Genomic DNA, 17,028 nt, shown 5'->3' on the forward strand with positions numbered 1-17,028 from the left:
ATTAACTTTGTGGGTTTTATGATGTGATTTTAATTCTTTTTATAAAGCAAAAAGGAGAAAATATAATGTTAATGATGTTGACACTGTTGTTTGACCATAACCTTTAAGAGTAATTTTAACGTGTTTTGCATAAGTTTATTTGTTCCTTTGGACAACAAATGCTTTTGTATTGTAATATTTTTATTATATGATTAATTTTGTTGGATTAAAACAATAGAAGAATTTACCATACGGAGTAAACAAGCAGCAGTAATAATTAGATTTTCAATTAATGTTATTGTCCTACTTTTACTGTTATTAACTCTTCGTTTGAGAGTTGAGACTGTAAATTATAGTAATCAAATTCAAATAATTAAATTCATTTTAAAATATTATACGAAAATAATATAATTTAAAATTATAATAATAATTATATATAAATTTAATAAAATAAAAAAATATATATATTTTATAATTTTATATCGATACAAATTATAATATATAATTTTTATATAAAATATAAATTTTAATATTTTATATTATATAAATACACAAAATTTCGTACCTATTTTTTAATAACAATAATTGACAAAGGACTGCAAATCCAGTCATGGTGAGACGGACTTCTATAATTTATTGGGACCACCCTTTTATGATTGGCACATGGAAGAGTCATTTAAGAAGCAAAAAGTCTATTTCAAACCATTCCTGGAAGAACCCATATTTAGTTGGCCAAACTCAATTTCAAAATGGAAAATATGGTATAATGTTCTTAAAATAAAAGATAACACTTAAAGAAGTTCGATTCTCGCTGCCATCAATATATTTTATATGACAGACATTGAATCTAACAGCAAAGGGACACTAAACTACAATTTGGGTCTTTTTTTTTTTCATTTTCCAAATCAATCTCTTCTAAAACTAAAGAACAATGTCATCCCATTATATACAGTTCAGAGTTCTATACCTCTACTTTTGCATTATTCACTCAAAATAAGACAACAAAATTAGCATTGGCTTCACTAAGCATATCCCCCACCTTCAAAATTTGGAATTCAGATCAATGCTGGGCTCCTTAGACATAGCCATCAAGCATCATGAGCCATGTTTGCATCCGCACGTACAACTTTCGAGTTCTTTGTGGAGTTCCTGTGATAGAGGAAATACATATTGTCAACCAAACTCTAGAAGGAAGGAAGGGTTGCCAAAATTCTGAACTTCTAAGCCATTTTAAAGATCAGCAAAAAGATAAAAAGGGTGTTCATGTTCACCATTTGGCACATGGTATATACAGCAAAGAAGTTAATACTATATTAACCAAGTATCATTCGAATTACCATCAGATGGTTGGCTCAAGTGGCCAAGAGAATGGGTTACTTTCTTTTTGCCTGGCTTCGAATCCATTAAGAGATTGTGAGTAGATAATTTCTCCTGAATTCATTAGGTCCGGCATAGATAAACTCAGTCCAGGAAGGGATGTATCGGACAGAGCCCATGAATCCCTTTCTGGTTAACAGAAAAATATCATTGCCACTTCTTACTCTTCTACTATCTTCTAACAGCAGGAAAATGATATAATTAATGAAATTCATCATCCCACTTTTGGTCTAAAGGCTATGTTATACAACAAATATATGCCTAAATTCCTTGAATGCGACAATCTGATTTTAGCTTTTGCCCCTAATACAACTGCAAAGGTCATAACTAGATGTGATAACGGTTTAATTCAAATTAAATTCGATTTTATTTTTTAAAATATTATATAATATTATAAAATTTTAAAATTCGATTTAAATTTAAATCGATTCTTTATTCGATCCAAACTAAACTAAATTTTATCGATTTATTTCGGTTTAATTTATTGGTTTTTAATTTTTATATATTATTTTAATATATTTAAATATATTTTGATATGATATAAATTTATTATTTTTATTTTATAAAAATTTGAAATATATATAATTCGATTCGACTTAATTTTTTTTAATTTTCTACTTCTGATCTGAAATTCGATCCAAACTTAATATATATGCTTACTATCCAAACTTGATCTGAACTTAATAAAAAAAAATCGATCTAAACTAAACCAAACACTATAATTTCGAATCGATTTTCAGATTTCTGCATTTTTTTTTCTCACCCCTAATTATAACCAGCCAGCTTAGCTGCTATCATAACATGTGTTTCAACATACCGGCAATTTGCTATCTATTAGTTCCTGAAGACTGTGATGGGGTTGACTTGGATCTCAAGCTTAAAAAGATACTGAATTCGAAGTCCACAGAATCTATTCTGCTTTCTTATCAAAACAAGATACTGATAGAGGTTTGGCTTATTAGGCTAAGATCAAAACCCATTAAGAAAGCTGAAACTCTCCTTAGTTTGCCTATTCTCAATGATTATGAGCCATGTTGCCATTTTAGTAGTTATCCTTAATTCCAACGAAATAAACACTCAGTGTTGGTACATTCTGTGGGGCTACAGTATTCCCATACTGACATCTTTCATGATCTACCATTTGATCTATCATTTTTGCAATCAACATTCTTGATTAACAATAGTGCCTTTTGGTACCACCAATTACCTCATGTATTGGATCCATAGATGCTATGAGAGGCATCATCAGCTAATAGAATTTCATTTCGTTAATGCATTTGAGGTAGAAAAATAGAATATGGACATCATTTCAGGTTCATCTATTAACCAAAGGTATATACCACATGGTCCTACCAATGCATTGCTTTAGAAGTAACACAAGCAGAGGAAATCCATGGAACCTCTTCATAGACAATAAATAGATCAGAGCTATCTCTTAAGGGCACTCGTCTCAGACAACTTGGTTTGGCTATGTAATCTAGATTACTAAAATTCTAAAGTAGGTAACTGATTTTCCTCATTGTATATTTCACTTCTAGATGTATGTAAGACTCTATGCTCCAGCTTGTAGCAAATATATTAATGATAGAGTCTTAAGCGTTATCTCAAAAGGAATGCCTAATGGAATAGCTTGGTGATAAGACAAGCAGGTGCCTAGAGTCCAAGACATGGTTCTTCAACCTAGGCCTTTCTCAAACATTAGATCGATGGTTCCCGGTTATGAGTTTGCTGCACACGCCTCAAGCCTAATGGAACATGCCCTTGAATTCCAATTCACAGAATTTATTGTACAATAGAAAATAAAGGTAAGAAAGTTAATGAATTATATGCACTCTACATCAAGGCTTCAAATGTATCAGTCCTATAACAATGCACACATGTATGCACAAATGTGCATGCGCAAACATGCACACATGCGCATGCACAAACACACATATATCAAAGATAGATTTCATATTGTGACCCTTTGTAAAAAGCACCTATAACATTCAGAATCATAGCAACCTAATTTGAGGGTCTTCAAAGAAACAAATTTCGATGCCATAAAAACATAATAATAAGCACTCAGATGACATATGTACGAACCTGAACATCATTTTGAAGGCGTTTAATATGCTGCACAGCCAAGTCAAGCATGTCTGCATAGCTCGTTTGCTGCACGAAGATTTCAAAGATATATTATCTATGTAGAAAATAATGTATATACATTGCAAATGGATCCCTTGCACAATAATCTGGAAACCATAAGTCCACAATCTTTGATGAGGAAATGAATGATTCAAAACAACCTAAATATAGACTCAATCTGAGGCCAGCATAGAAAAAAACGATTACCTTATCCATGTTAGGAACAAGCTGTTCTAATTTCTTCAGCTTCCCACTTATTCTTGTTCTTCTCTCCTGTACATATACAATAAGTTTAATGATGCTCAATAAGATTGATCATTCCTTGGGGGAAAGAAAAAACACTTATACACTATGCTCATGTATCTTAGTAATCAACTGTAAGTTTATGGTGTATAATGCATGAATCTTCTTCAAGACATTAACATAAGCAAATGCAAATGAGCATTATCAATTATATGATCTAAGGGCGCAAAAAGATGTTCTATTACTATAGACTAGCTTCCTCTACACCTATAGAATCCATAAGTAGATGTGCAGATCATATTCTTGCACTCATTAGCTACTATATTATGCTATATCGTACTTGTCACCTACTCCACAAAGGAGCCGAAATTACCATGCATGTGCAGGTACGAGGGCTTTATGCTCTAGTGGATGCATGATGGAATATTGTTTTCGCCATTTGTCGGGTCCCTTGCTTGTCATCTTTCTTTCTTGGATTCATGGTACCTTCTATTTTTAACATAGCAGCCATTGATCCTCAAGACCACAATAATACTTTTCATGTGCACATCAAATAAAATTCCAACCCAATAGAAAAGGAAAAGAGAAAAAAAAGGACAATGAATGTCCAGTTGTGATTTTTCCATATTGTATCACAATTATCAATGTTAAAAGTTTCTGGAATGCAAGGCTAGAAATGGAGGAATTATGGGATTCATGGATGCAATCAGTGCACGGCCAACAGCGATATAACTTCAAAATTATACTATCTTCAATAGCCCTTACAAATGCTTTACATGTGCAAGGTATAAACAAAAGACATTGAACTTTCCAAGACAGAAGGTGAAGTTTGATGGAACTGGTCATTTGAAAGGATATGATTGATCATATGAACCTTCATTAACACCTGCATTTATCCTATAAATAAGCAATTTGATTTCTAATAAGTTATAGTAATCTATCACTAGCAATTAAATCTCTTGAACTTTAACTTACTCTTTCAGCAATGCTTCTAGGGTGAGTAGCACAGCCACGCTTGGCTCGGATTTTACAGGGCACAGAATGTTCAGGAATATGTAGCAGCTTTTCCACTGTAGCCATCTCAAGTGTCGTTTGTGGCATACTAACCTGAAATAAAGATTAATTCGCAGTATGTAAGGCCAATAATAAGAAGTTAATGATAATACTTTAAAGCACACTGTGTTATTCATCATGGTGATGACAAAGCGATCAATGATGCTACAATAAATGCAAAATCGTGCTCCTACTTCAACAATATTGGGCTGATGATGAGAAATAATATACTCCAAAATACTTATTTTCTGATAAGATATTGGAAACAAACACCATTAAATTGTTCTTCCCTGATCTGATGTCAGTTAAAATGGGGAGAAAAATATACCTGAGTTTCCAAGGCTTTTAGACAGTTATAACTATCGCCATCAATATTTTTAGCCCTCTTGCATGGTGGGGCAGAAAACACAATGGAATTTGTATGATCCCAGGAATCCATTCCAAAGCCAGCAGCAGCAAATGGATGTGCAGCATTTTGATGGTTACTGCTAGAGCTAACACCATCAACAAGATCCTCACTGACTTCAGATATCTGAGAAAGAGAATCTTGTCTTGTGAAGCTCAATTGAGACTTCAATCTTGACACTCCATGGCCACGATTAGCACCTTGAGAGCTATAATTTCTGGTGCCCCTTGTAACAGAAAAACCTGCAATGAGAGTGTTTAATTCACTTCAAGTGATCCATGGAAAAAAAAAATCACATTCTATAACAAATCAAACGCATCACAAAGGTAATATGAATTTTAACCATGTTGGGGTAATACATCGGTAAATAAATTTTTGTTGCGAAATTCATCTTCAAATGAAATGAATACAATTTCAATTGTTCTAAAAAAAAATTATGCATTACTTTTATTAGTTTTCTTTTGTACTGTTCTTCCTTGTCATTCCACATGTTTATCATATCTATAGAACAAATAATCTAGACTCTATCTAGTTGTAAATTAATTTTCAAAATAAACAAGTAAAACTTGCATTTAGATATAAATTTATTAAAATAGACAATAAAAGTTTTAAACTCCTAACTAAAGCATGTTTTTTTTCTTAACATATGTCCATTTAAGTAATTTTTTTAATTTATTAATTTTCCTAATCATAATTAAATGAATATGTAACAAGTTAAGTTTACAAACCTGAATATGAAATTTAAAAAGAATTAATATTATGAATAACTCTTTAATTATAATAAAATTTTTAATATAGTATATAAAATTTAAAATTCTCTAATGTGATACTCATTGTTAATGTGGTTAGCTCTAGACCTGACAATTCGTATAATTATATAATATAAAATATTAAAATTCATGCATTTGTATCGTATTTTACACGAAAATTATTACATGTCTTAATTCGTATGGATATGAAAATATGAAATATAATTTTTTTTATTTTGTTAAACTCATATATAATTATTGTTATAATTTTAAATCATGTCGCATTCATGTCTTATTTTCGTATCGTATTTTAAATTATCAAGTTTGATTAATTTTAAATAATAACACGTATCGGATAAATAATACTTTAAATATCATATTAATTAATAAAATTATAATTCAAATATTATATTAAAACAATATTAAAATCAATTATGAAAGTAAATATTTCACTGTAAGAGATTTTAGGACGTTATCTCATTTAAAAACTTCATTAGGATGACTTTTCTGAAAGAGTTAAAAAAATATGAACAGGGCTAGCTTCGAGTCCCTCTTATCCCACTGGTATTGTATCCTGATGGGCTACCAAGATCATTTATCTTACTTTATTCCCACTTGTCCAACTGCAAATCATAAGATATTCACCCCACAAAGCATATAATATTTTATGCATCTACATCAAATTTTATTGAGTAAAATAAAAGCATAATGTTGGATTCCAAAAATATCGGTGGAGTTATGTTAGACACGTGACACTTACCCTTTAATACCTCATCTGCCAGCAAGAACATGGTGGTTTGCATGGATTGGCTATCTATAACTTTGTCTAACCATTAATTTTAGAGAAATTATTTCATCCTATGAGAGCAAATGCTGAAAATTTTAAATTATTATTTTTGATAAATCTGAAATTTTAAAAAATAATTTTAAGATGCATAATGGTATCACTTTCCTTAAAATTTTATTTATTTTTATTATATTATTTACTTAATGGATGTGCAAAAAAATTACAAGCAATAAACCTTGAGACTACGTTTTACGCTAATGAAATTAATTGATTAAATAATCACTAGCATATCACAATATCAATGAACTTCTACATATATTTTTTACAACAAAATTTTTATAAAACAAATTTGAAGTTTTAAGAAACGAGGAAGAGTTTCAAGAATTGTTTTTAGATATTTTTAAAAAATTAGAGAAATTTTTTATAGATAGATAAGTAAAGTTTCCTATAGACATGATTAACTATTTTGAATAGATAAAAATTATCTATTTTTTAATAATTCAAATTATTTATTTTAAATAGGCTTATCTTTATTTTTGAACAGATTTAATTATGTATTTTTTTTTCAATGTGAAATTAATTTTCATATATTATTTTGAAAATTTCTAACAAAAAACAATAGAGCTTTTAGACTTTTACAATTAGAGTTAGCAGATTAGCACGTACCTTTTTATGTAGATTATAAATGAGTTTTTTTTATATACTGTTAATGTAATTTTTTAACTCGAGATTAAAAGAATACTAATGTTTTATTTTTTAAAATTTTTAATAATTTTTAATATATGTGTCACCTTAATAATTTTGAATGTGAAATTTAAAATTTTCACTGAAAATGAATTAGGTAATTTTTAATTAAAAAAATAAAAAATTAATTAAAAAATACATATAAATCTTTTAACTCTATTTACAAATTAAAAAATTTCACTAAGAACATAAAAAAAAACGAACTGTTAATTTTATTCTTCTTTTGTTTTTTCTACTCTTTTGCTGTGTCTAATCTCCGTTTTCTATCATTTTAAAAAAAAATTGTACATTTTTATGTCGTAAGAAACTTGAACGTGGTTAGATGAAGCTTTTGGAAAATTCATTTTTATTCATTAAAGGGCTTGCCACTATAACCTAACTTGGGTTGGAGGAATCTATCTGTCCCATATTTTTAAATCATAAATGGCAGGTTATGATATTTAAACAAAAAAAAAAATCACTTTTTGTTACTAAAAAAGATTGGTTGAAACAAATTATGGAAATTTTAAACTAATAAAAGAATTAAATTCAAAAAGTTTAATATTACAAATAACTCTAAACTATAATGAAATATTTAATATGATATTTGAATTTTAAAAATTTTTAATTTTATACTTAAATTATAAATTTATTAATTAATATAAAATTTATTTTTAATATGATTAGTTTCAAATTATAATATATGACATACAAATAATTATCAAAGTATCATATTAATTAATATATTTATAATTCAAATATTATATTAAAAATTCTTAAAATTTATATATTACATTAAATATTTTACTATAATTTATAAACAATTCGTAACATTATTCCAATACAAAACCTTATACTAAAATGCACATTTTTGCTTCAAATGTTATCGTGTTTTTTAACATTTAGCTTTTAATTGTACACGGCCTAAAGATGTGCCAAAAAGAAAATACACATTCATGAAGATAAAAGTTGATTTCTAAAGGGTAATTAAGGGATATTTTAAGATTATATTTTATTTTCTAATAAAATGTTAATAATAAAATTTTAATTTTATAAGTGAAATTAAAAGAATATCATAACCCAACTTTGGGTCAATGATGCACTAAAATATTTCATCAATAATAAATATGGATGATAAAATATGACATTGAAATTTAATTTTTACAACTTAAATTAAAAAAAAAGGGGTAAAAAACACTTGAAATATTTTGTAACATATCAAACAATATTACCCTAATAGTGGAAGCTACATGGAAATTCCATGGACCATCCTCCCACCAGATTATTCCTTTTGAAGGGTTATTTTGGCAATTAAACTTAATAGAATGTGACCTTTTTTGTCAATGAAAAATTGGGTCAACGCCTAATGCCGGTGAATTATTCGGGGAAGAAAAGCCGCCAATAAAAGGAATAAATTTAAGAAGTCGAAATTACCCTTCAGTGGATAATGATTTCTCAAATATAATAAGGATAAAACCGTCCTAGAATGAAAAAAAATGCATTACCGTTTTCGGTTGAGAGGTGTAGGAAACCAGCGGGAGAGCTACGTTGTCTGAGCAAAGAGGAAGAAGAAGGTGCAGGGTAAGATCCATGGGGAGGAGGAGCAGCAGATTTAGGCTCTTGTGGGTGGTTGGATGAGCTGACTTTACAAGTTGACTCCGATGTTAATGACGATGAGTGAGCGGAGAAGTAGTGGCTGACGAGGTTAGAACCAGCTCCTATAACGGAATTAACGGCGGTGGTAAGAAGGGAACCCGGGGCTGAGCCGTAACGGGTTAATCCTGTTTGGCCCACGGGTTGTTGAGACGAAGATGAAGGGTACATGGCTCTCTAGTCAGAAAAGGAAGAATTAGAAAGGAAAAGAGAGGGAAAAAAACATAAGCTGAAAAGAGAAAGAAAATGTCGAAGGTTTGTTCATAGCTCAGAGGAGGGATGCTTGCTTCATGGGGAATGTTATATGAGGTTTTGCTTCCATCACGCATTGGTGATTTTTTGTTACATCACCACAAATAGTAAATTATTATTTGTTTATAATTTTTGCTTTGTTTTATCTGAATTTGGCGTAATTCACGTGTTTTCTTCATTTTTTTTAATTACTTTTTATTCATTTTTAAGTTAGGTACAAATTTTTTAAAAATTCAATAATTTTAAATATGATACAATAATACGATATAATAATGATATATAAATAATATAAAAATAATATGATTTAAAATTTTAATAAAATTTATATATAAATTAAATAAAATCAAAAAATATATTTCATACTTATTATGTTGATATAAATTTAATATGATAATTTTTTATTTTACGTGTTTGACTTGAAATGAACACAATATAAATAAGTGAATGGTTAAATTTACACACAAAAATATATATATTTTTTTACATTTTATTTAAAAAAGAACTATTGTAATTAACTCTATTAATATCATATGTTTAATATTACTATTCTCATTATTTATCAACATTATATTTAGTGAAACGGAAAGAAAATAGAGTACTCGGAAAAAATAAAAAAGCCAAAACCAAAGGAAAAAAGAAGAAAATTTATGTTTCTTTTCATTCTCTTCCACTTATGAAATGATTTAATCTTGAGTCGTATAATTAAGCAAATCTATATATTTTTTTCTTTTTATTAGGTAATATTAAATAATAAATTTCAGAATTATGAAGTATAAAACTTAATTTATTATTCTTGTTATATTAAGTAATATTAAATAAAAAAAATAACATGCTTTCTTCGTTTTTTTTTTTAACTCTTTCCTCGAATTATTTTTGCTCCTTATCAATATATAGACATAAGAAAACATTATTTGAATGCTTCTTTAAGACCAATTTGCAAGGTTAATGTCCTTAGGTCTATGATGAAATTAGATGCTCCAATACCTTAACCCAAACCATTTAAAATCTTAATTCAAACTCTTTGCTATTAAGTAAAAGATGTTTCTTATGTACTTTATATTACTCTCAATGGAACATAATTTAAATAACCAAATATAAAACGGTTTAAAATCGAGGACTCAAGTTGATAATTTTTTTTTATATTTTTTTATTTTTATTGTAAATATCATATGCATTTTAATATGAAATTATAATTATAATTAATAAATAATTCTCTCTAACTATCTAAGTAAGTTTATCTTTTGTATGTCCAATTAGCCATAATTAAGTGGCACTTCCACTCTATATTAATAGGACTAAAAATTGGCAAAATTTTGCAAATTTTTTCATTAATTTTGTTTGAAAGTCATCAAATTAGTTTCAATTTATACAAAAATCATTAGCATATTTGAGATGTGTCGTTATTATGTTGTAGGCTTGAAGTTTCATAAAATTATAATTCAATCTCGAATAATTGTAATTATCTTTTTCTATTCCTTAAACTTCGATATCTCTTTGCATAAAAAAAATTTATGAAAATAATAGATTATAAAATTAAAATAAATTTGATTTCATTTATTTGAAAAAAATAATTATTTTTTATTTCATGAACAGAAAAAAAATCCAATTATAAGAACAAACAAAATATCTTTTGGGTGCTATAAATAAATTAAATTTATTAAAAATAAATTTTGTAACCAAGAAGTCAAACAAATAAACATGGGACCACGTATGGGGTTATACTCATACACTGAATCGCACCCAACCTTCGTTGTGGAAAGTTAACGGCTCTGATTGATTGATTAAATAAATATATCCCATTTTATTTTATTAGTAGTAGCCAGTGGACGACAGGTTAGCCTTATCTTACTCACGACAAAAATAAATACTTACTATAAATATAATGTCTTTGTTTGGAAAATTAAGGTTGCTATAAATGTCACGGTCCAATCAAAATTTAAGGGCATGTGGTAGCCAAAAAGAAAGCCGATTATTTTGTCGACTTTTAACTCCAATCAAAACCTCAGTGGATTTTTTTTTTTCAATTGTTATTGTCTTCCAAATTTTAAAGTAAAAATGTGTAAATGAAATATTAATATTCATAAATTATTTGAATTCGATTTGAATAAAATTTGAATTTGGTTTAATTATTATTAAGTCGAGTTTGAACTTGAATAGTTTCACTCATTAATTGAGTCGAATTTCAAATATTTTTATATTCGATCAGAGTAGTTCACGAGTTTAATTAAATTTTTATATTTAAATATATTTTTATTATTTTAATTAATAAAATATCTCAAATTTGAACTCAAACTCAAACACAAATAATCAAATTTTTATCAAATATAAAAATCAAGCTTATTTTTACATATTAATTAAGCCTAATCAAACATGTTCGAATAGCTCAATTTTTATCTCGTATCAAGTTCGAACTAAAAAATAAAAACTCGATTGAATTTGAATCGAGTATTGAGTCTTGAATTTCGAATCGAACTCGAACTTAATGTTATATCGACTCGCACTCGATCAATTACACTCTTAATGTTCTCCATTGATAAAAAACCTTTTAGTGTGATTTTGAATTCCATCCCATCAATATGTATGATTGAATTTATTTTATTATTAATTAAATTCAAATATTATTTTTAATAAAATTTATTTAATATAAAATTTTTTATAATTTTTTAAATTACAATTACAATAATTTTTTCTTCAATGATAATTATAATAACTTTTATTATTAATTTTAATCTTTCTTCATTTAAATGAATTTTTAATTATATTATTTTTTATTTTTGGAAATAGATATACAACAATTAAATGATTTTTTATTAAAAGTGTTTTATTTTTTTAAAAAATAAATTTTATATATTAAAATATTAAAAAATATTTTTTATTAATATTTTAAAATAAAAATTAAATAATAATACTTTTATTAATAAAATAATAATTTTAAATCGAACTCCAACTAAAACATTATGTTCAGCGTTGACTCAGGCTATGTCATTTGTGGTATAAATAAAGTTTGGAATCCTGAATTAACATATGCGGTAAATTTAACGTTTAATACGTTCATATATGTCAAGCTCCAACACTTTGATTAGAATTTTCCTGTGTCTTGTGCCTGCAGCCCTAGACAGCCAGTTTAATGCGACGGCTCATGTCAAGCTTGTCCACTGGACCTTAGTTAAGGCATATGCCCCTCGGTCCGGAGCTTGACAGGCAGCCTTGTAAGCCCAGTGTGCTTGAAAGTCTCAACCAAACATGGACTATTATTGTATTAAACATGCTTGCATTGCTTATTTCACATTTTTATTTTTACATTTAAAATGATCATAAATTTAAGAGAGTTTAAATTTATCATAGAAGTAAGGGTAAGAAGAAAAAATTGAAAAAATAAAAAATTAATTTAAAATTATAATATTCGATTCGGTTTTGATAGATTTTTTATTTGATTTATATTAAATTTAAACATTAAATATATATATATATATTAGATTTTGATCAAAAAGTTAAAAATTAAAAAAAAACAAACCAAATTATATTTTTATTAGCTTTTATATTTATATTTAAAATTTTTGTAAAATAATAATAATTTATTATATCTAAAACTATTTAAATATATAAAAAATTTATATTTAAATAATATATAAAAATAAAAATAAAAATAATTGATGAATCAAACCAAATTGGACAAATTCGGTTCGGATCGAATCAGATCATATAAAAAATTAATTCAAATTTAAATTAAATTTTATAATTTTATAATATTATATATTATCCAAAAAAATGAAATCTAGTGATCTAATTTGAATTATTATCACATTTACATAAAGTCTCTTATATCTTGTAAACATAATTAATGTTTTAAGTTTGTGTAACTTAATTTCTATCCTAAAATTTATTATTTCTATGCAGATAAAATATGCATCAACCTTTGGATATTTCCAATAATATTAAGGGTATTTTGAGTTTTTTTTATATATAATTTGATCGTCCTAATTATGCTTATATTTAAAGGATTACCAGTTTTATATCAACTATAAAATTATAGTTAAAGATGTAAATGATACATTAGTATTTGTAAACTATTCAGATTCGACTCGAATAAAATTTGAATTTGACTCGATTATTATCGAGTCAAGCTTGAGTTTGAATAGTTTGATTTATCAATCGAGCTAAGTTCGAATATTTTTATACCCAACTCGATTAGCTCACGAGTCTAATCGAATTTTTATATTTTAATTATTTTAATTGATAAAATATCTTGAATTTAAGTTCGAATTAAAGCACAAATAATTGAGTTTTTGTCAAATATAAGAATCGAGTTTATTTTTACATAACTGAGCTTAATCAAACGAGCTCGAATAGTTCGATTTCTATTTTGAATTAAGCTCAAATTAAAAAAATAAAATTCGATCGAGTTCGAGTCAAGTTTTGAACCTCGAATTTGGAGTCAAGCTTGAACTCAAACTTAAAACTGTATCAACTCGAACTTAATTAATTACACCCTTAATTGTAATAACTCTTGTATTGAGAGTCAATTACTATAAATCTCGTGTGTTTAATTTTTTTGAATTTATTTTATTATTGTTTTCTGAAAAATAGGATTTTATTCCTAACGTATTACCTTAAATTTAGTAGGTTTGTAATGCTGAAACTATGTTTGATGGCCAGGCGGCCCCTTTTCCTATAAAACCTTCTCATAATTGGCTTGGTGTTGATTATGATTGGCAAAAAATTTGATTGAAAGCAAACTTATCATAATGGCAAATTTGGTTATTATGTCAAATTTAAAGAATTCAATCAAACTGCAATGCAAGTCTATACAATTAAAAGAAGTCTATACGTTTGATTGCTGAAGAGTAGAAGCATAGAAGGTGAAACATGTCACCTGGTGATTAAATGCAATGCAGCCTGAAAACTTTACAGCTTAACAGATCTGTATTTATGCCTTTGACTCTACTTTAGTACTTTGGGGTCACCACACGAGTGCTTCGCTGCTAGCTAATTCCAAGCACAATGGAAACTGAAACAAACCTTTGTAAATGTCAGCCACTCGATATTGATTTTTTTTAATGAAAATCCGAAGGCAAATATGTTGCTCCAACCTTAAGTTAGGGTTTAGATATGAAGTTTCTTGATTTTATCTTTTATCTTGAAAGGTTGACTTATCACTTGAACAAATATTATTTTTTAAAAGTGATTGCATTAATAAATTAAGTTAAATACGAAACTCGTTACATTCTTGATGATAGGACTTAATATTTGGGGAGACTTTCATTCTACAAATTTAATGCTTCTTACCCCAGAGGCCCCCAAGGGCCAACACCAAACAAAATGAGAATATATAACAAAGTCAACTACATGGAAAACACTTTTGCCTAGATTATATTTACTGTTTTTGAATACATCCATGAAACTTAACATTATACTAATATTACCAGTTCTGGCAAAGGGTTTTAAAATCTATGCCTTAAAGCCTCCCCTAACATGATTGATCTATTTTATTAGTTCAAGAGGCTTAAGGTATCCAGAGACTTGATGGCTGAAACTTTTGGTGGTTGGGCTTGTATTGTAGGAAGAGAGTGGACATACTTGCAGTTGGGGCAAGCAGGAGAAGATTTGGAGAGAATGACAAGGAGATGGCAATTCAAGCATGCCAAAGCCACCATGTTAGTGCCTGAAGAATGTTGCTTGTTACAGTCTTCAAATGAGGTAGAACTGCTGCACTGTTTGGAGCAATTCGAATGCGGCGAGATGTTGAGTTCAAGGTCTAGCTTCTGATCTTTAGGCCAGTTCCATGTCTTTTTCAATGTTTTCCTGTTCATGTAGTACATTCTTCCTGACTGCAGACACCCAAACACCTAGATTAAGGATCATATAATATTGACATAAACATATATGTATATGCATGCGCGTGCATGTGATAAATTAAAACATTTAAGACAAATAATTGAACCCATTAACTATATCTTAAACAAGGATTATAATAGAAGTCTGAATCAAACAGTATCTAAGCATTCACCATAGAAAGAGTTGGAAGAGGAATCAATTAATTTAAAAGAGATCAGAAAGATACTTCAAGATCAAGGCATTGTTCCCAGTCTAGCGGTAGCGGGTCTTTAACTTGAAGATCAACAATGGTTTGGATTTGTGATCCATCATTGAACAAGTGATCTGGGAAAAGCTTCCTCCTCTTGGAAGGAAAGTTGAAATCAGCCTGATCAGATGATGAACTAATATTGCAGCTTTTGTCAGCAGCAACACATTGGTTTGAAGCTAAAGAGAGCTCTGTAAGTTCCATAATATCCTTGAAAAACTAGCAACAATAACTCCTTCAAATCCTTTTCTTCTCCTTGAAGAACAAGGAGAGAAAAGAAGAGAAGTACAAGGGAGGAAATTGAACTTTGGGATATGATCAAGCAGAGAAAAATGGTAGTGAAATTGGATTGCAGAAGCAGTCATGCAATGAGAGTGTTTCCACTTAAGAGGGTTCTTAAATTGGGTTCATCAAACCCCATTAAAAGGAGGACAGACCAAGCATTAAAAGTACTTTAATGCTCCCAAAACTTGCTCTCTTCTTACATATATATAACATTTAAAATGAACTGCACCTCCCATTTAAATTGTGGAAAGTTCTTCATAAATTCTCTGCTCCATCCTTTCTTGAACTTAAATTTTCATGACTTCAGGGGATTCATAATCTGCGAAAATTGATATATATATATATATATATATATATATGCATACATACATACAACCACACACACACACAAAAGAAATAGTAGCACTCCATGTAACAGCAGGACAGGATAGCTAGCTTGATGGTGCCAAGAAAGAAATTAAACTGTTTCGAATCCCAAAACCTACAATCCCATCTCATATTTTTGGGTTGCGGCATTTTTTGTAAAAAAAAAAAAAAATGTTTCTCATATGAGATTAGATAACCTGGAAGCAATTCACCTATATTTTTCCTGAGCCCCTTTCAAACTTCAAACCAACAATTTCATCTTGGGCCTCAGTTAATTGGTTCTTCAATTCTAAACCTGTTGCGTCAGCTTGGAATATGACACTAGTACATGAAGAGTTTCACTTTAGAGTTTAGAGTCTTCTAAGAGCATTAATTAGGATTTTTATTTAAAAAAATTTCACAATTTAATATATTCTAATTACTAATTATTATATGCATTTAATAACATCAAAAACTATAAATAATACGTAACAAGTACTCTTAAAACACTCGATATAAATTCGACAATTTATCTATCTGTATTTTATTTATTTTGTGTTAAATATATATATAATATAAAAATTATTGTATTTTAATTCAGGTAAACACGTCAAATATAATATAAAAATTTTGTTAATTTTAAACTGTGATTTTTTTTTATTTTGTCTGAAATTAACCTATAAAATAATTTTTTTTCACGTCTCAGTACATTAGAAATCATCAAATCAATGAAACACAAAAATATTAATATAACACCTTAACCATTATCCTTCGAATAGCAAAATTCATAAATTTAGGTCAATATTACACATGATTTGGCAGCTATTCTGACCAAAAATCGACTACATAAAGAGGTAAGATAATAAGGGCATGGATTTGGGGACCGCAGAAATGTAGATGAAATTGGTTGAACAACTTATTACTGAGAAATGAAGCAAATTTCTGCTTGCTGGTGGACGCATTCATG

At 28.2% G+C, this 17,028-nt stretch overlaps 2 protein-coding genes across 2 annotated transcripts; both read right to left on the bottom strand.

The window, feature by feature from the left end:
- Positions 1-721: 721 nt before the first annotated feature.
- Positions 722-9,451, bottom strand: LOC111287966 (transcription factor bHLH128-like). The gene is made up of 6 exons (XM_089758992.1): positions 8,950-9,451; positions 5,108-5,427; positions 4,702-4,833; positions 3,691-3,756; positions 3,442-3,510; positions 722-1,128 (listed from the first exon to the last, which is right to left on the bottom strand). Exons 1-6 carry the CDS (start codon positions 9,266-9,268, stop codon positions 1,075-1,077), a joined length of 960 nt encoding a protein of 319 aa, XP_089615118.1. The 5' UTR covers positions 9,269-9,451; the 3' UTR covers positions 722-1,074.
- Positions 9,452-14,838: 5,387 nt separating this feature from the next.
- Positions 14,839-15,635, bottom strand: LOC111287724 (uncharacterized). The gene is made up of 2 exons (XM_022878397.2): positions 15,411-15,635; positions 14,839-15,177 (listed from the first exon to the last, which is right to left on the bottom strand). The coding sequence occupies exons 1-2, from the start codon at positions 15,633-15,635 to the stop codon at positions 14,839-14,841; spliced, it is 564 nt and encodes a 187-aa protein (XP_022734132.2).
- Between the last annotated feature and the right edge of the window lie 1,393 nt (positions 15,636-17,028).

The sequence above is a fragment of the Durio zibethinus genome, chromosome 4, assembly GCF_047325235.1.
Source record: "Durio zibethinus cultivar Kanyao isolate XHJ-2024 chromosome 4, ASM4732523v1, whole genome shotgun sequence".
In the NCBI taxonomy this organism is placed as follows: domain Eukaryota; kingdom Viridiplantae; phylum Streptophyta; class Magnoliopsida; order Malvales; family Malvaceae; genus Durio; species Durio zibethinus.

What these genes read in the sequence shown, in the direction of transcription:
- LOC111287966 (XM_089758992.1), bottom strand. Translation starts at nt 9,268, where the DNA reads ATGTACCCTTCATCTTCGTCTCAACAACCCGTGGGCCAAACAGGATTA. An exon ending in ACACCTCTCAACCGAAAACG is followed by an intron (nt 5,428 to 8,949) that starts GTAATGCATTTT and finishes CTCTCATTGCAG; the next exon opens with GTTTTTCTGTTACAAGGGGC. An exon ending in CTAGAAGCATTGCTGAAAGA is followed by an intron (nt 3,757 to 4,701) that starts GTAAGTTAAAGT and finishes GTATATGTACAG; the next exon opens with GAGAGAAGAACAAGAATAAG.
- LOC111287724 (XM_022878397.2), bottom strand. Translation starts at nt 15,635, where the DNA reads ATGGAACTTACAGAGCTCTCTTTAGCTTCAAACCAATGTGTTGCTGCT. An exon ending in AACAATGCCTTGATCTTGAA is followed by an intron (nt 15,178 to 15,410) that starts GTATCTTTCTGA and finishes GGGTGTCTGCAG; the next exon opens with TCAGGAAGAATGTACTACAT.